General features: G+C 43.4%; 1 protein-coding gene across 3 annotated transcripts in view; it reads right to left on the bottom strand.

Moving 5' to 3' along the window:
• Nucleotides 1-20,609, bottom strand: part of Cpne4 (copine 4) — a 485,330-nt gene that overhangs the window by 157,612 nt on the left and 307,109 nt on the right. For all 3 annotated transcript variants that reach the window (XM_021171653.2, XM_021171654.3, XM_029482117.2), the window contains exon 3: nt 10,874-11,053. In XM_021171653.2, coding sequence (XP_021027312.1) covers nt 10,874-11,053 — 180 coding nt within the window. The remainder of the gene's footprint in view (nt 1-10,873; nt 11,054-20,609) is intronic.

Here is a 20,609-nt window from a genome sequence, read left to right as displayed (position 1 = left end):
ATATCTTTTTAATAGTATCTTTGAAATGGAATGGGCACAGGATTGCTTTCACTAGGGAAGCGGGGTGCCAGGGTAGAGCAATGCCATCTGTTATTCAATGGCATCTAGGACTTAGCAACATGGAACCTCTGAGTCACAGATGTGCTGTAGGGGTGCATGTGGGCTGTGTGGCGGGGACTTGGGAGACCACTTTTTAAATGAATGAGTACAGAAAAAAAATGCTTTGTTTCTGAGGTGAAAGGCAAAAAATGATTGACAGCCACTGACTCTGGATGGGGAGGAACTCAGAAAGGAGCTGACCCTAACCTTCCAGAAAAGAGAGAGATGAAGTCCATGACCCACATGTCCCAGAGAGCTTAAACAGCGTGGCAAAAGCCAGATAGGGCCTGGGTGGCAGCCACCTGATGTACAGGGCATGACTCCAATTGCAGACCCTCTAAAGGAGGTGCAAAGCTCTAAGGGAAGACTTCCAGAGGAAGCGGGGACTTTCCTAGAGTCTGAATTTAAGGTTACTAGCTTGAAAGAGCTAGCAAAGAAAAAAAGGAAAGAAAGGATTTTATTATCTCTGGAGAGGTTGGGGCTTGAATCCCCACAAGTACCCCGAATCCCATCTGTGAGCAGAGCATCAACACTAGAGAGCAGTACTGTTTGCCAGGCTTCCACAGCTGGTCCAGGGGAACTGAAGGAATGATGCTTACCTATGACACCACTCACTTATTCAGGTGCCACTGCAGTGTCTCTGCAAAATTAGGGAAAGCTTTGCCTCTGAGAAACAAAGGGGAAATGAGTTGCTTGCCATAATATGTAAATTTAACTTCCCCAGACATCATTTTTAATGCACAAAAGAAGTAGATATTATTGAACAAAATGACTTAGAATCTTGCTCTAGGCGTGACAGTGAGTTCGGATGCTACTTTTGGCGTCCACAAATGGAGACACTTTGACCCTAGATCAAATTCCCATAGATTGTGACAACTTAAGATCTATCGGTCTTTTCAAGGGCCATTGAGCTGATATCATCTGGACATCTATCTCTGTCAGGAAGAAAACCCATTGTCTGGATAATAGGTCTATTTGACTATACATAATGGATAGCAGAAATAAGCAGTGGCAGCCAAGATCTCCATCAAGCTGAGGAGATGGCTCGTGGTTAAAGAGCTTGCCATGCAAGCATGTGGACCAGAGTTTAGACCATATGAAACCCAAGTGAACACAGGGTGGGCATGATACTGTTGTGGGGCAGTGGATCATGCCAGGAAACTTGGTAAAGTTGAGTGGGTTCAGAAACCCCGGCACGGCACCCATCTGAGGACAGTAGGAGTTTCTCTGCTCCCTACCAGATCCTTGGCCTGGAACATATAACCACACTCTCCACATAGGGAGCTGACAAATGGTCATGTAGATCACAACAACGTTCTCCATGCTAATGAGGTATCTAAATGGGCCCTGAGGGCTTAGTTAATAAGCTTCCCTTTCCAGACATTTCTTCTTCCAAAAGGTATTTAGTCTCTGGTCCACCCTGAGGAAGTGGCATGCACTCATTTCCCATGATGAACAGTCAATAAACAGTTTGAAACCAAGGACTGTCTCTCTCATCAAGACCAGCCATGGGGAGAATGGTGAAAGCCTTTGTCTACTGAACTGCAGAAGGTTCTTCTGTATTTCTGGACTCTCTACCACTGAGCAAGCTGGTGTTCCCCTTCCCCCAGCCCCAGGCTCTTAGCCCACGGGCCTACTCCATTCCCAACTCCCCCTGACTTCCAGCTGCATCTGGATATTCGGGAGTTTGGAAACCCCTGGTCCTAGTCTCCTCACAGGCCTGTGGTCCCCCTCCATTCCCAACTCCCTGTTGTTTCCAGCAGTGACTGGACACCTGGGAGTCAGGGAACCCCAACTTCTGCCTCAGCCTATGTCATTTCTCACTCAAGCTGAGGCCACCACCCAAGGCTATGTTATCCTATCCTGAGTGGTGCATTGGCCCTTCCCATAAACCCAGCACCCGATGTCAGTGTAGGGGAAATGCAGTCTAAGGCCTCCCATTTCACCTGCCCAAGTGGCATTCCTACACCCTAGTGTCAAGGCAGAATGTGGGACCACACCCTGTAATTACAGTTTCAGAAGGCAGAGACAGGGGATTTCATGAGCAAGCTGGCTAGGGGAACTAGCCATGTGGGTGAGTTCCGTATTTGATTGATAGAGCCTGACTCAGTGTGTAGCATGGAAGAACAACTAAGGATGCCTTCTAACAGCAATCTCTGAGCCTCTGCATGTAGACAGATGAAGGTGCTCATGCCCCTCTACACACATATGCACCCCCACACATGCAAAGACATATATACACGCATGACAAATAGAAGAAGAGGAGGGGTGGGAAAGGAAAAAAAAAAGCCAGTGTGTATTTGTAATCCCATCACCAGGAAAAGGAAACAAGGGTGGATCCTTGGGGTTCACTCATTGGCCAGTCAGCTGGGCCTACTTGATGAGTTCCAGACAGGTAAGAAATGTTATCTCAAAAAGCAAGGTATATGGTGCCCTAGGAATGATATCTGAGATTGTTCTCTGATCTCTATAAGCACATACATACACAAGCACTGCTCCCCTACAACATTCACCTGAATGCACACACACACACACACACACACACACACACACACACACACTCATGCATGCACATCAAGAATATAACCCATGAGCCATGTACAGACTCTGTTGTACAAATGTTAACTTCATGATAAGCTCTTGCTTCTGGGTCCTTAATTTCTCTAGATAATTTCTTACATCATTGGTTTATTTTATCACGAAAGCTATTGATAGAGTCTGACTCACTAGCAGATACAGGCTTCTCAGAGTGTAGTCTCTGGTGCAGCAGAAGGGGTGTCAGTAGGGAACCTGGAAATTCTGACCATGGGTCTCCCATGAGATCCTTGGGATCAGACACTCTAGGATAGGCCAATCAATCTACATTTTTATAGGTTTTTGGATCAGGGTCTGGAGAGATGTGCCAGTGATCACAAGCACTGGATATTCCAGCACAGTACTGAGGTTTGATTCCTAGCACCCACATGGTGTTTCACAACCATTTGTAACTCCAGTTCCAGGGGAACTGATGCCCTTTTTAGGCCTCCATAGGCACCAGGCATGCATGTGGCACATAGTGTGCTATCCTTCTGTTACAAACAGGAGCCAAAGAACCCTATGCCGCCAAGACCAGAACCCCTAGATGGCTCACAGACAGAGTTCTCAGTTTTAACAGACAGATACAAATTTTATTCTGGAGAATAAAATACACTGAGGGGCAGCCACATGGCAATGAAGAAGGGGGATTTAATGTAAATGCTGCTGACCCATAGAAAAGAGAAAATGCCTCTAAGAACTTAGGCAATGCATATGTTCAATATGACTGAACACAGAAGGAATCCTGGCCAGGTGGGGATGCCCCTGGGTGCTGACTTTGTACGATTCTGCCTTTAAGAGATTGGCAGTCACTCAAACATTTTTCAGAGAGCCATGCTGAGGTCTTTTGATTTTAAGATTTATTTTGTTTTTAATTATGTGTATACTGAACAGGATCTTGGATCCCCTGAAAATGGAGTTACAAGAGGTTGTGAGCTGCCCAACATGGGTACTGGGAAATAAACTCAGGCGCTCTACGAGAGTAGCAAGTGTTCCTACTTGCTGAGTCATCTCTCCAGTCCCTATATAATATTCTTAAAGCAAATGTCCTTTCTGAGGGAGGATAACTAATGTCATGTTTGTGCAAAAAAAAAATGTTTACAGGTCATCTATATTCCTTCTGTATAAACCATAAAACAAATTTAACTGAAAGAGAAAAGGCTCCACCAAACACTACCAAAGTCAACTCCAACTTCGCTTTGCATGAATACTGATTTCAAATGTATACTAGTTAGTGATGAACTAGCTACTGGAATAAACGGAAAGAACCATAAAGGTTGGTGTGGCTTTCGACAATGTTCCTGTCCTCTTGGTTTCATTTCTCTCAACTGTTTAATGTCAGTAACAGGAGTGGCCAGTGTCTCTCAAGGCTGGGTCCTGAGGTGGTAAGGGACAGTAACTCCCTAGCCCAGCAGCTTGAGGAAGTCATATTTGTTCCTTAGGACCATTGCCTTTGGTGTGTGAAGAGAGGTGGACATATAGGAATGGTGAATGAGTGAATAAGCAACAGAAGAAGAAGGGACATGAAATTGCCAGGGCAAGGGGCAGCTCACTCTTGTAGGTGGTGAGGGATCCTGTCTTTTCTGGTGAACCCTTGGTAGGGTGTAGCACAAGATGGCTTAGCTGTGCGTCTAGTTTGGGGTAGGATGCTCTCCGAGTTCACCCAGAAGGAAAGCACAGCTTTCTGATCACTCTGTGTCCTTGTGATTCGCCCCCCTCTCCCATCTGCTGAGAATGTACAGCTCTGCCTCTCTGAGGACATGAACCTTCCATGGCCTCATTGGGCACTTTTTTTTTTTTGGCTCCGTGAAGTCACTTGCTGTGCTTGAACCCAACTGCACAGTCTGCCAGTTCCTAGCCTGCTGAGGGCTGCAGCTTTTCTTTCTGTAAAGCAAAAGTCCGGCTGTTCACGGCAGAGTAGGCACATCTCAAACTCTGAAATCCCTCCAAGCACCTGTGGAAGCCTAGTGGGTTGGGGAATGGGGTAGGGAACAGGCTGCACATGTGATTTCCTGTGTAGTTCTGGTGAATTCACTTCCTTTCTTTCCTGTAGGCTTTAGCTCTAGTAAGATAAGGGTTAAGGGTTGAAATAACTACCCAGATTATTGCAACATTCTGTTTTTATTTGTTTGTTTTGTTTGCTTTTTTGTCTTATTTTTTGTTTATTTGGTTTGGTTTGGTTTGGTTTGGTTTGGTTTGGTTTGGTTTGGTTTGGTTTGGCTTGGTTTGGTTTGGTTTGGTTTAGGTTTTGATTTTTCCAGTCAGGATTTTTCTGTGTATCCCTGGCTATTGCAGAACTCACTCTTTTAAACCAGGCTGGTCTCAAACTCAGAGAGAGTCGTCTGTCTCTATCGCTCTAGTTAGTGCTGAAATTAAAGGAGTGTGCCAACTTTTCGGGCTTCAACATTCTGTTTTAAAACCATCCTCCCCCCACCACACACATAAATTATCCTAAAAGAACTGATGCTACGGCATGCATTCACATGAGCCAATGTGTGCCTTGAATCCCTGGATGAAATGAGATCACTAACAAACTGAAATTATACTTTCAGTATTGGTGGCTGCCCAGGACATGGGAACTCGTTCTTTATAACTCTTCCTTTCCCTTGCTGAGACTGAACCTTCCCATCTTTCCCTAGATCCTCACCACATGAATAACGGCACTCAGACATCTTCAACAACACTCCAAGTGCTTTCTTTATATCAGGGTCTCAGCTCAGCATTTTTTATGTACTGACTCACTGATTGTGTGGGTAATCATATGTGAGCATGTATGTTCATAGGTGGATATTTGTGTGTGTAGGTGTATATATAGACATGTGTACCCGAGAGTTCCACATGTGCACATGCATATGGATATGGAGGCCAGAGGACAACTTTGAATGCCATTTTCTCAGGCAGCTGTCCACTTTGTTTTATGAGAAAGGGTCTCCTGCTGGCCTGAAGCTCACCAGCTGGGCTAGACTGGTTGGCTCCTGGGCCTCCATTTCCCAGTGCTAAAATTACAAGTTCATGTCCTGCACTCAGGTTCCCCTCCTCCAATGGTTCTGAGAGGATCCCACTTAGGCTTTCCTGTTATGCTTGCATGAACTGAGCTATCCCTCCAGACCAACCCTCACAATATCTCCAAGGCTCAGCGCTACGATTCTCTCTATTGGTAGATGAAGAAATGGGGCTTTGATAGTGGGAAGAGTTTGTCTTTGGACAGAGAACCTGGGAGCACTGAGAGAGAATGCTTGAGGCCATTGAGGAGCCATTAAACAGTACAGCGCACAGCGGTTATACTCAAGCCTTACGGAGCCACCTGGGACACCGGCTGTGTCATTCTCCCAGCTGACATCTAGCCATTCTTTGCCTGCCTTAGCTACCCATGACAAAAACACTTCCTTTTACCACCACAGATGTCAAGAGGGAACATGGTAGTGGTTTTTCTTTTTTGCTTGCTCATATTTGAGAGAGCAGATAGTTTGAGGGGAAGCAAAGGTCTCCTAAGTGCTATCCTTGCCTCCACATCCCTCTGTTCCCATGCATCCTTCATGAGCATGCTGACGTGCTCTTTCTAACACTTGCATCCAATCTCGTCTTTCCCCTGGCTACCAAGGACTCAGTGCATCAAGTCTAAGCATTGAAGGCTGCTGCATGGCCCAACTCTTCCTCGCAGGTGTTGCATCTGCATCCTCTTCCCATCCTCATCCGACTGCTTACCCAGTCTCTTCAGGTCTCTCTGCCATCACCCCAATGCCCCATGTGACCGTATCTTTGTGTGCTCTGCTCATTTGGTTTGGACAGTCCCTTTGTTTCCTGTGCTGGTGAACTGCTCTTGAGTTCATGTTTCAGGTTCAGAGTCCTCTTTCCTGTGAGTTCTTCTTTGATTTCCTCTGGACAGACAAGTCTTTGTACTACAACTCCTGGAACACATTTCGATTGTAGCATTTAACCATGGGTACTTTGGTCATTTATCTACAGGTTGGTGTCACCTAGGTAATTACAGAGCTTCTCAGGGACAGAGTCTCTGTCTGCTTTGTCTTTGTATCTCTAGCACCAAGCATAGTATTTGTCATGTCCAGGGAACCTGGTAAATGCTTACTGAATGACTAAGTAAATGCATGAATGTTACATTGCCTCCCCTAAACCAACCACCCTAGAATCAGACAATGAAGTTCAGTGGCTGGTGGTAAGGAGCTCCTCCTTATCATCATCACCACCATCATCATCACCACCACCACCACCACCACCACCACCATAATCATCATCATCATCAAAGGATGCTTTGATTGCCTGAAGCCAAGTGATGCTGAATACATATGTGTCAGGAAAGCCAAATCTACTAATCTCATGACCAATAATGAGGTGATTGTCATCAACAGAGGCCAGCATGTCACCTGGAGTTGGCTTGGGGGGTGGAGGGGCTGCATGTCAACCCTATGCCTCCATAGTGATTTTTAGCTTGAGGCGCCCTGAGGGCTACACATACTCTAAGCCACACTGCAAGACTACCACAATCTCCCAGGAATCCCAGGCAAAAGAAAACAGTCTTTGTGTCTCTAGGCTAGGAGCTTTCAAATAACACCCTCATGTTTTACTAGTTAGTGCTGGCCACAGGCATAGCCCTAAGCCACAACTCTAGCAGGTGGAGGGGTGAGAAGTGCAGCCGAGCTTAGTCAGGATTCCCTCCTGAGTTAGAGATGGAGTTTTCTCTACAGGGCCCCATGGCAAAAATAATGATCCCCAGATGATCAAGGCATGGCAAGTCATAATAAGAACTGAAGAACACACATATAAGCCTCTGTTTCTATCGCCAGGTCCACGAAGTGACTCCAAGTTACTAACTTCTGACCATCAGCCACTGAACACTTCTTTGCCTAAGCTTCCACCAATCTTAAAGCCTCCTTTGCTACCCAGGCAGCCAGCTAGGAATGCTGGGAGTTTGACGTCCCCAGCCTTGGAGCAGCCCTGCACCAATGACTGCTCAGAACAGATTCAGCCTGAGTGTGAAAAAGCCAATTTCCTCATCCCTAGGGCACATACTCTGACGTTTCTATGCACTGGCTTCCAGAATGTTCCTAATAGAACTCAGCTCCAATTATGCACTATGGTGGCTGGCTTGACTATACATCCTTGAGGGCTGCTTTTCTTCCATGGAGTTGCTTCTTCAGTCTATTCTGGTGTCTCCTCGACTCTTTTTGCCTCTGATTTCAGAGCTCGTGTCTTGACAAAATCAAGGAAACAGGCTCTTTACCATATGGCCAGCTCATTCTTGAATCTAGAGGCCTGTATGTTGCCCTGCCATCAGTGGGGAATGTGATTTCTTCTCCTTATTTCAGTGTAAATGCCACTGTCCTTGGCAAGCCTTACCCCAGACTACCACCATCCACACACACACACCTAACGCCTCCCAGTGACCAGCCTTACATTCTGTAATTCCTCGTAATAGTTGTAATTTTCCTACTCAGCCCTTTGCTTCCCCATCTACAACTAAACTAGATTTGACCAGCTTGAAGGCAGGGATGCTGTCTTCAATTGCTTTTATATTGTTGACCTCTAGTGCCATAGCTAGTGCAAACCAGGGTCGCAGACCTGCTGGTGTTTGGAAATATGAACCTTGTAAGGAACTAAAGTAAAGTTCAGGGTTGTTTCACAGGCAAAATTATTTTTAAAAAATTGAATGAGAAAGACATTTATCCTGTGACTTCTACATAGATCTACATTTATTTCCTGTGATAAATACAACTTATATCTATATAAAAGAAGCCCAGAGTCTGAGGTAGAATCTTGCCAAGGCTCACTGAAGTATATAATGATATCATTTTTTAAGCATCTTTTTTTTAAACATTGTTTTGTATCATTTCTACCCCTCCTTCAACTAACTCTTCTGCTATCTCCTTACTCACTCTCAAATTCATGAATTCTTCTTCAGTTATTATATTAACACACACACATACACATACCAGTGCATGTATGCATGTGTGTGTGTGTGTATGTATGTGTGTGTGTGTTACTGCACATAAATTCAACCCACTGAGTTCATCTAAAGGTTCCCATACATATAATTTTTACAGCTGACCACTTGTTTTTAAAACCTTAAACAAAGTTACACACAAAATCCATAAGTCGTTCATTTCATTTGTACCTAAAAGGTGGCTGTCTCAGCAAAATTCTAAAATTCTCTATCATTAAGTCTTTTAAGAAGTCTTCAGGCTGATTCTATTAATTGTCCTCTATTTCTCTCTCTGCTTCTCCTTGGGAGAATTTCTGCATCTGGCCTTTGGCTTTCTTTAAGGGAATATAGTGTGTTCCTGTGAAGGCGAGCACTGTATTTCATGGAAAAGGCTAACAGGGGCATTCTAAGTCACCTCTCTTTTCGACTGGGAGAAATGTCTTCCAGCAAGTGGCATGCAGGAGGGCAAGCACCCACATGGGAACACAGAGGCTTGCCTTCTAGGCTGATTTTTCCTCACAGAGTTTTCTCTTCCTGAGGCAGGAAGGGAATGAAGGTTTGCTGGAACATTAGGCTTCTATAATTTGGAGTCCCTCTTTGTGACAAACCTTGCAAATCTACAAATAACAATGTACCCCATATCCTTAGTAGGAGGCCTGGGCTGCAAAGAGCTTTGAAGTTCAATCTTTAGTGGTTTACAGGAAGTAGGCATCTGGCCTGGCTCACTGACACCAGGCTCTCCTAAGCCACACCCCTGGCACACTCACCTGACCTTTAGACTTGTTCACACAGCTTTCTTCCTGGAGAGTTCCCCTCCTTCTTCTGCCTTCCCTGAACCACATTTTTTTTTTATTTTTGGTTTCCCACAAAGTTTGGTCCATTTCCTGAAGGCCCACACACTAGGGTAGGGACCCAGAACCTGACACACAGTGATGCGCTTGAGCACATGGATCGCACTTTCATTTTCCACACAGCTCAATTATTTTGGAGGCTCAGAACAGGTTTTGTACTTTGATCCCTCTCTTCTAAAGGAAACCTGTACCCCCAAACCAGAGACATTAAACAGGCCCAAGGCTTCAAGAAACTGGCTACCATAGAATTCTTGAAAGCATTCACCAACTGAATATTCATATACACTGGGCTCTGATGTTACAAAACCAGAAAACCTGAATTATATTTCACTCTGGAGTTTCAGAAGGAACCCTTGATCCAGACAAGCGGCTTCTGGGCTTGGAGATGCCAGACCTCTCTTTCCCTTCTCACCAACCAAAACCATAAAGACCAGATTCTCAGACTCTGCACAACTGGCTCATTCTTGTGTCCTCTCGGGTCCCTAGCCCCAGGGTTTGAGGACACTAACCTCTCAGACCAATAAAAAATCAGCTCTCAGCATTTTGAGGTTGAACTGAGTCTAAACCATTGACTTATTTCTTACAAATGCTCCACTGCACTCTGGGTACAGCAAAAGGGGATTGAGAGGGGATAGACAGGAAAGGCCAGTGGAAGTAAAAGGATGGGCTGTGGCCAGCACTGACTCTGCTACTTACAAGGGTGAGCTGTTGGCACCAGTGGGTCTTACCCTTCCTAATGCTAAGACCCTTTCATACAGCTCCTCATGCTGTGATGACCCCCAACCATAAAATTTTCTTATTTCTACTTCATAACTGTAGTTTTGCTACTGTTATGTATTATAATGTAAATATCAGATATTCAATACTTGTGGGGGTCAAGATCCACAGGTTGAGAACCACTGGTAGGTCACTTACACACTCTGGATCTTTTTTTCCTCTTATCAAAGGAACTTAATCCATGTCACATTCCCATTAGGGGTTAAATTACAGTATTTATTTAATCTTGGGCCATTTTAACTTTTGTCTCCGGAGATTTTGCATAAATTTGAATGAGGAAGAGTCTATGTGTGGGAATCTTCCAGATCATTTAGGAGATGGCAAGTTTGTCATGGGACAGGGTGGTGTGGCTCTAACAGACCCAGGAATAGCGATGTAGTAAGTGCTGGATCTGCATTTGTTGCATACATGACCGACACAATGAGGACATTCAGGAAGAGAGTTTATTAACTCTACAAAAGAACCAACTGCATATACTTGCATGATCTCTTGTGCATATAACTGATATAACAGTACCTAGGAAATGTTGGAAGATGCTGTAGTTTAAAGAAAATGACCACTTAAGGAAAAGAGAGCAAGGATCAGAAGAGGGGAGGAAGGCCTGAAGTGGAGGAGACAAAAGACATCTGTCTACCTGGCCAAGTGTGCACTCCATGCCGCCAAGGAAGTCAGCTTCCTTCAGTCCATTGTGGTTGCTGCTGATGTCATGAACTTCAAACCGGAGACGTTGGACCTCTTCAAAATAAAAGTCCACTGTAAACAGCTTTGAGTACACTGGGTTTATGCAGGTACGAATCACCTCTGTCCTGTCCACCTGAAAGGAGAAAAAGGAAACCCACGGGGATTAGGACTTTTAGTACTAACCTTCAAGCAAATTAATCTATAAATACCCTCCCAAGAGTCACTAGGGCTAGCAAACTGAAACTCTACAAGCCACTTCAGAGAATGAGCTAAGCTTTGGTGCAGACAATTTTACCAGACATCACAAACAGTCGGAGGTTCTTTATTTGGAGTTTTTAATCATGTTATATGGATTAGGTAACAGAACAAGATGAGATCATCATTAGTGCAGGAGAGTCTGAAGGAATATCTGGACTCAGTAGGAAAGACATCTGTGATCAATTAGTGATGTCTGCTGGGCACAGCCATAGGAAATGGTAGGCTAGCTGTCTCCTTTTAGCCAAGTCTACTCTAATGGGGGTTTCCAACTCGTGATTCCCAGGACAACAGAGAGGAGGGCCATTAGAGCAGAGGTCAGCTGCCTTTGTTCTCAAGTATGTTCTTCATTAGGTAGACATTCACTGGTTCACCACAATTGGAGACCTTCAGTTTTCTCATCTACAAAATGTCAATTAGAAGAATAGACACACTGTTCCAACATGCCATGAGCTATAATTCTTTCTGCCTCTGTTTGTCCCCTTCTCCCAGGTCCAGGGCTGAAACATGCTGTACTGTTCCACGAGGAGGCTGAATCTACACATTGAATTTCCTGGGCTCTCGTTTGGGAGGGGAGGACCAGAGGGAGGACTGGACATGAGATGAGGGAGTCTGAGAACAGAGAGATTCAAGCTGCCTCTACACATACAGATGCTGCCAAAGACTCTTCCCCTCTACCCAGAAAGCATGTGCTAAGCCTTGGTGATATGAACCCTCATTCTTCTCTGTCCCCTCCCTATCACATGCTTTGTTACTGTTTGGATTGTTTTAAAGATTTTTTTTTTAAATTATTACTTTAATTATGTGTACAAGTGTATCTTTGTGCACATGTGTATGTTTACATGGGAGTGGTGGCTGGCAGAGTCTAGAAGGCAGCATGTGTCCCCTGGAGCTGGAGTAATTATGATTTCTCTGCTGTAGGCAATGGGAACTAAACTCAGACCCTCCACTGAATCATTTCTTCAGGTCCCATTTTTCATTTTTTCAGACAAAGTCTTTCTTTGTAGTCCAGGCTGTCTGGGAGTTAACTATGTATCCAGGCAGGCCTAGAATCTACCACAGTCTTCCTGCTTCAGTTTCTCCATGTGCGCTGGGATTATAGGCACACACTGTCATATATGGCCTTTTGGTCCCATGTCTTGTCCCTTCAGATGAAGGGTAGTAATGCATTCTGCTGAAGCTCCCCCGATGTCCTACTGTCCAGTGCTTGCTCCGTGCCCTTATCCTGGGAGAGTTTAGTTCTCCAAAGGCTCAGTCTCCAGGACTGGACACTCTGGTTCTGCTATCTGTTTCCTGTCTAGATCTGGACCATTTAAGGTTCTTTCCCTTTGTGTTTGTCACAAGTGAAAACACACAAAGCCATTTATATTCTTGGAAGCCTGGAAAAAATAATGTCTCCCAGTTCTTGTAGCACCATCCAATGGGAGAAGCCAATTCTTTCATGCTCCACAAATCAACTGGAGCCTGTTGTTCCTGCACTATGTTGGCTTTCAAGTAGAGATGTGGTCTGCCGACTGTTTCAAAAGTGCTGGGTCTTAGCACAAATTATAATACCACTTCCTTTACTCTCACATAGGTAAGAGGAAATAATAATCTCCCAGAGGGAAGAAGTCCTCTACACTGTCATCCATGACCACACTGCTCCACAAAGAGAGTCTCATGCTCGCTCCAACACTAAGGTGCATTGACTTGACCCTGGTCCTCGCCACTTGCCTTCCCATGCTATAAGTGAGGGACATCACTCATCATGCACAGGTGGGTGAACAATCCAGGTTTCAAGGAAAAGGAGCATATCGCTTCTGTCATGTCATACGCAGCAGAAAGGAACATAAGCTTTTGTCATATCATACGCAGCAGAAAGCCATCTCCAGTCCACTATGCTTAGGATTTTACAAGTTGGTCATTCTTTGACTATTCTGGCACCTTATGAAGACTCCATTCCTATTTTAGCAAAATTTTACACTCATACACATAATACATATACATATACATATACATATACATATACATACATACATGTCAGTACACACACACACACACACACACACATCCATTTTGGGAACAGGGCTGATTCTATCATTGACTATGGCAGTACAAGAATGTACTGGCATAATTCCTGAGTCTGTATAGTTTTGCATAATGGTGGAAATCAGAGTTTACAAGTTTGTGGATCACCAGTTTAGGTGACATGAAGATAATCCTTTGCCTTTCGTCAGTGGGCTTTCTGCTTCGTCCCCAATGTATCAAGGGCAGTTTCTACTATTCTACATTTGGAAAAAGATGCTGTAACAGCTGGTGACTTTCCTGCATTCCTCGATGGTCAGAGACCTCCACACTGAGATGGGGCATCTACACCACAGGCCTGACATGTCCTTCCAGGCTCTTCTCTCTCATGGAATGGCTCCATTTGTCCCTGAGAGACTCATTGTATTTTAACATCTGGTCTGAATGGGTGAAATAATGAGCCACAAAATGAGAGGTTTACATATACTTCTGTGGTATCTTAGAACTTGGTTATAGGTAGATTTGACATCTTCAGAGAAGAGAGAATACATTCAGTGTCTTGGTCAGGCTCAAGTGAAAAGAGACAGTGAATGGAAATTGGTCTTTGTTTTTGTATTAGACACTTCAGTTGACACAAATGGATCACATTTTAATTCTCAAGTGTAATTCACACATAGAGCTATGAATCATGTTGGCATTAAGCTACATATCTCAAATAGGCTATCCAAGCATGTGACCCCATCCCCAGGAAATGAGAGAAATGGGAAGAAATGAAATAATACAGATTTACTTTATGAAAATATTTGATCTCCAAGGACAAACAGCAGCCACTTGGAACCACAAGAGCATCAGGTTTTCGACACAGAGAGAAGGTGGTGAGGGGAGTGAGTGCTCACAATGCTAAATGCGTAGGAAAAGGTGGTTTTAAGCATTATGCATCCCCAGTCATTATGAGAGATGCATCATCTCTTCTGGAGACTCAAGACAGGGTTCCCAGAGCAGTAGCCTTGAGTTGCTCATGATTCTTAATAAGGGGTGTCGCATTCAAGGTAAGCATATCTAAAGATCCTTACTAACTGCAAATGCCGGCTCCAGCAGGGGAATGGTCCCACTCCATTTAATCCAATCCCTCACACTGATTTTCTGGGTAGAGGGTAGGGCCCAGCAATCCAGGCAGTCCTGTGCTTCCCAAGGGCTGGTATGGCAGGAGCACACCAACGTCTTCTGTGTGCCCTAGGCAATCATGCTTGCCAGTCCTTGTGAAATAAACTGCTCTCTGTAAGTTGAGGCTCTTCTTATTAAAGTGTGGTTTAAACTTCCTTGCTCTCTATCACCCACTTTGCAAGGACATCAATAGTAATTCAGCCCCTATCTTCCCTGGTCATCATGATTGACATATTCATATTGCTTTAGAAATTTCAGGACATGCTTTTATCCATTTAAATAAGTTGTAATGGTGGTGGTGGTGTGCGTGTATATGTGTGTGTGTATGTGTACATGTGCAGAGGTCAGAGGACACCTTGTAGGAGTCAGTCCTCACCTCCCATTACGTGGATCTGGGGACTAGAACTCTGATCACTAGGCTAGTCTGCAGTTGCCTTGAGCCACATCTGCAGCCATCTGTTAACTTTGGCTTTTGCAGCAATCATGCCAGCAAGCTTTGTACCCTTTTCCAGCTGAAACAATTTCATGTCATATGTGCAAGGTCGGATGCAGTGTAGGCTCTTAAACTCAGCATGTGGACTGACTGCATCACCTGGCCCTTATTTCATGTTTATTCATATCCGTCCTTTGAAAAGCAAACATAACTAGGCTATGGTGGCATGAAGAGAGAAGCCATCCATAACTTTCCCATTTATACACAGCTTGCAAGTAACAAGGGTGGATTTGAACCCAGGTAGTTGAGCTCTGGAGCTCATGTGTTTACCCTCTATGTTAACCTCTGGTCTTACAAACTTAAAGTTTTTCTCCATAAAGGCTCTCAAGCCTCAGGACTTGAATTCTAACCCTAGATCCAACATGGTAAAAGGAGAGAACCGACTCTTGCTGGTTATCCTTTGGCCTCAGCACACAGACTGTGACAAGTGTGCTCTTAAATAAATGAACAAAAAATAAGTAAGTGTAAATTTAAATTTTTTTGTTGGTGAGAATGTGAAGGTGGTGACCATAGGAACCAATCACTGAAGCCAGCCAGAGTGCACTGGGGTTAGAAACCCTTGTTTCTAACAGGCATTGGTAAATAATGACATCATCGACCAAAGGATTTCACTATATCCTCAGGGCAGGCTCCAAACTAGATACTCCCTCAGACTGATATTCTTTAAGTACTTTCTCCCCATATTTATTTAGGGTGGATAGAGAGAAACTAATTTTCTCTGAATGAAGAACGGATACGCTTATGTGCAAGAAAGAAAGGGTTTATTGCAGGCAATTTTTCAAACCATATTAACTTCCAAGAGGGCATATTAAGCTACATAAAGCTTCTATAATAAAACAGATGGCTGGGCTAGCTGAATGAACAGTGTTCTGTCTCAGGACCTCAACTCTTGCCCAGTACCTGCAAGAATTCATGTGTCCTTTAAGCCACCCACCTCATGTCACTTACTTAAAGCAACCCTGGAAAATGAATGCACCCTTCTTACTAGAAACATTCAGCCTGGTGCCTTGCAGAGAGCTTCCTGCCCAGACTGGCATTCTTCAGCCACCATGACATAAATCCTTCCAGCCCTCTGGAGCAGACTGAACAGGGTATCAAGGGACTCCTCTCCCCTCTCCCCCAACTAGCAGTTCATCGAGTCCTCTGCTGTGCACTTGATCATTTCAATATATGAGCCTATGGTGCCAGAGATGTTCTGGTTGGAGGTCCTGGAATCAACCTGACATTGACCACAGAGATGGATGCTGCTGTCATGATGGACACCGTCTGGGGCTTTGATGTTGTTTAAAGCAGCCAGTAGAAGTGCAGCACCTTGCCTGGAAGTGTGGTTCTGAAGTCAATGAGATGAGTGCCACCTGACTTAGTGCCAGTTGCCTTGGGTTTCCACTCCCTTCACTACCAGATTTGTAGGCTACAGGCTCTACGCAATCGGAACATCAAATCATCCAATGGTCTGGCACATGCACGAGCTGTCCAATATGTCTTCTGGTGCCCAGTGCCTCTGTTCTCCACAGTTCACTTCTCTCCCTCTGAATGTCCAGTGTGTGAGGCTCAGCCTTCCTGATTTCTATCCCAAGCCTTATTGCCTTGAGCATCTGCTGATTTCTTAGAGTTGATTCATAGAATTTTCCATAATGTTCTGTCTGGTTCAAATGGCAGAAACTAGCCATATGCATCTTTTAAATTTTGAAACGCAGCCAGTGGAACAAAAGAAGTAATTTAAAATTTTTACCTGAATGTAATTATATTAGATTTAAATAGTAACGATGGACAGCACAATTCTAGCTTGTCTCAGCTCTATCTCCTCTTGGCTTAATGAAAACCTGTATGATATGCATGTGCTCACTTAATGAGGCTGGCGATTCCGAGCTGATTTCAATATAGGGCACTAATTCTCAGGCTTTGCTATATCTTGCAGCTACTTGGGGGTCTCCAGACCAATTAAATTAAGATTCTCTAGGGGAGGAATGTAGTCACCAGCCGTTCTTAAATCTACCTAGGTGATTCCAATGTGTAGTTAAGTTTTAGAGTCAGTAATTTATTATCAGCAGTGTTGGCTCAGCTCCATAGTGGAAGGAGAGTATGAGCTAGATGGGCCAGACCTACTGTGTGTGTGTGAGAGAGAGACCTACTGTGCTCACCACACTTTGTACACTAATACATTTCTGTCATTGAAAGCTAAGGAAATAGGCTGGTAGATTTGACTTGCTTCCTCCTTTCTCTGTGTAGCAAATCTGGCAGTGACCATGTCACCCACCCCATTCTACCTACAAGCCCAGTTAGCTGCCATTCTGGCAGAGTTCTAGGAATAACAAGCGCTCCCCCATCCATCCCTCTCCACCTCCAGTAGCATGTCCCAGTAAGAGAGGAGACTTCTCAGCATTGCTATTTCAGGACACTGAAACATCTGATTATTCCTTCAATCTCACCTGTACAGGCCAACACGGACTCTTCACTAACTTTTTTTTCCATATTGCTGACTGGTTCTATGGTATTTTTACATTTGTCTGTCTATCCATGAATATTTAACTTCTCAGGAATCAAACATAATGTAAAAGTTTTATGAATGGCGGCTACAAGTGAACCTGTGTGGCTGGTGGCTCCTAATGAGTTTTGTGGCTTTTAAGATTTGGAAACCTCTAGCGTCCTTCTCTTCACTAGCATCACCCTAACCTAGCTCAGTATTGGGTCATAGAACACATCTGCAGAGCGCTTAGAGAGCACCACAGCTGCTCTAACCTCTTCTCAACCTCCTCCCATATAGCCACTCCAATACCATGAATCAGCACCCAGTGTTTTACACACGAGGAAACATAGGTTGGAAAGGTTAACTGTGCAGGGGACTCAACTATTAAGTGAAGGGATGTAACTAGAATTTCCCTCAGAGCTCTATCCTGAGGCACGCCTCCACTTCCAGAGAAGACAAATCTATTCAGATATTGTCTCCCCACAACTATTTCAGGACAACTTGATAAATCAACATTGCACATGTTCTCTGAGAGAGAAACATTCTTTCCTCTCCAATTCCAACTGGGCAGGTGTCTCTTAAAAGTCTTTTCACTGTGATCTATGAGGGTCCAGCAGGAACTTTCGGGGTCTTGGGTCTTAAGCTTTCTCATCCTCTTTCTTCAGCCTGCTTTATCTTGCTCAAGTTTACACATGTGTGTATATGCATATGTGTATATGTGCATGCAGGTATATTTGCTCTTGTGAGTGCATGTGTAAGTGTGGAACTGTGTGTGTGCAGGTGTATTCGCTCTTGTGAGTGCATGTGTAAGTGTGTGTGTGTGTGCATGTGTGTGCAAGTTTACTTGCTCTTGTGAGTGCATGTGTAATTCTGTGTGTGTGTACTCACTCTAGTGAATGCATGTGTAAGCCAGTGGTTGACATTAAGATGTCTTCCTTAATCACTTCTTTCTCTTATTATCTGGATCTCACTATTATAACCTGACAGGTTGAGTAGCAAAGCTTTGGGACCATCTAGTCCCCTTATCCTCTCCACATGCTGAAGCCACAGCTGCATCCTACTGGACAATCTTCCTATGTGGGAGCTATGAGTTCTGATCTTAGGGCCTCAGATGCAGGCAGCAAGCAATTACCTGCAGAGCCATCGCTCTAGGTTGCCTCCTTCTTCCTGTTTAGATGGGGACCTCTCTACAGTGACTCTGGAGAGACAGAGATGCTCCAGATCCAGAGAGCTTAAGAAAATTCTATCACAAAAAGAAGAGTCCACTCCTCAGTATTACATTAGCTGTCTTTTCACAGAATTGCTGCCTTCATAAGGAAACTGGAGACCTCCCATACTAGCAACTTAAAAGCACACCTGAAAATTCGAGAACAAAAAAGAGCAAACATGCCCAAGAGGGGTAGATTGCAGGAAGTAATCAAATTCAGGACTGAAATCGATAAATTAGAAACAAAGAGAACACAAAGAATCAATGAAACCAAGACCTGGTTCTTTGGGAAAATTGAAAAAAGAGATAAACGCTTATCAAAACTAACTCAGAGGCAGAGAGACAGTATCCAAATCAACAGAATCAGAAATGAAAAGGGAGACATAACTACAGACCTGAGGAAAACCAAAGAACCATCAGGCCCTACTTCAAAAGCCTGTACTCCACAAAATTGGAAAATCTAAACAAAATGGATAATTTTCTTGACAGATACCACTTACCAAAGTTAAATAAAGATCAGGTAAACAATGTAAATAGTACTATAAATAGAAGCAGTCATTAAAATCTCCCAACCTGGGGGTGGGTTGGGAAGCAGCTCAGGACCAAATTGTTCCGCACAGAGTTCTACCAGACTTTCAAAGAAAAGTGAATAGCAATACTCTTCAAACTATTCCACAAAATAGAAACAGAAAGAATATTGGCAACCTATTCTATGATGCCACAATCACCCTGATATGTAAACCACACAAAGACTCAACAAAGAAAGAGAATTTCAGATTAATTTCCCTTATGAATATTGATGCAAAATTACTCAATCAAATGCTTGCAAACCAAATCCAAGAACACGTCAAAAACATCATCCATAATGATCAAGTAGGCTTCATCATGAAGGGAAGGCAGGAATGGTACACTATATGAAAATCCATCAATATACTCTACCATAAAACAAACTGAAGGGGGAAAAAAACACGAATGATCATCTTATTAGGTGCTGAAAAAAACCCTTGACAAAATCCAGCAGCCCTTTGTGTTAAATGTCTTGGAGAGACCATGGATACAAGGTACATACTGAAGCATAATAAAGGCAACATAAAGAAAGTCAACAGCCAAAATAAAATTAAATGGCATCTTAAGGCAATTTCTTTAAAATTAGGGATAAAACAAGACTGCATACTCACATCTATTCAACAAAGTAGCTGAAGTTCTTACCTAGAGCAATGAGACAACTAAAGGAAAACAAAAGAATACAAATTGGAAAAGAAGAAGCCAAAGTATCACTATTTGTATGTATGATATATGATGTATGATATGATATATGATTGATTGATATATGATACATGATATGATATGTGATGTATGATGTATGGTATATAGTATATGATAGTATATATAAATGACCCCCCCCCAATTTTACAAGAGAACTCCTATGGCTGATAAACACCTTTGGCAGAGTGGCTGGATACAAAATTAACTAAAAAAACATCAGTAGCCCTTCTTTGTACAAACTATAAACAAGATGAGAAAGAAATTAGGGAAACAACACTTTTTATAATACCCACAAATAATAATAATAATAAATCTTGGTGTATCTCTAACCAACTAAGAAAATACCTGTATGACAAAATTTCAAGTCTCTGAAGAAAGAAATTGAAGAAGATATCAGATAATGGAAGATCCCATGCTCATGGATCAGTATGATTAGATAATAAAATGGCCACCTTACCCAAAGCAATCTACATATTCAATGCAATTTTCATCAAAATCTTGACACAATTCTTTAGACCTTGAAAGAGCAATTCTCAACTCCATATGGAAAAAAAAAACAGGATGGTTAAAACAACCCCATATAGTAATAGAATTTGTGAAGGTATCACCATCCCTAATTTCAAGCTATACCACAGAGCAAGAGTAATAAAACCTGCATGGTATTGGCATAAAAAGTGCACAGGTCAATCAACAGAATAGAATTAAATACCTGGAAGTAAGAGCTCAAACCTACAGACACTCGAGTTTTGACAGAGAAGCTAAAACCATACAATGGAGAAAAAGAAAGCATTTTCAACAAATGGTTTTGGCCTAACTGGATGTCTGCATATATA

Source organism: Mus caroli, unplaced genomic scaffold (assembly GCF_978045245.1).
Source record: "Mus caroli unplaced genomic scaffold, Mus_caroli_1 scaffold_11, whole genome shotgun sequence".
Lineage (NCBI taxonomy): Eukaryota > Metazoa > Chordata > Mammalia > Rodentia > Muridae > Mus > Mus caroli.
This window is presented reverse-complemented; position numbering and strand designations above follow the sequence as displayed.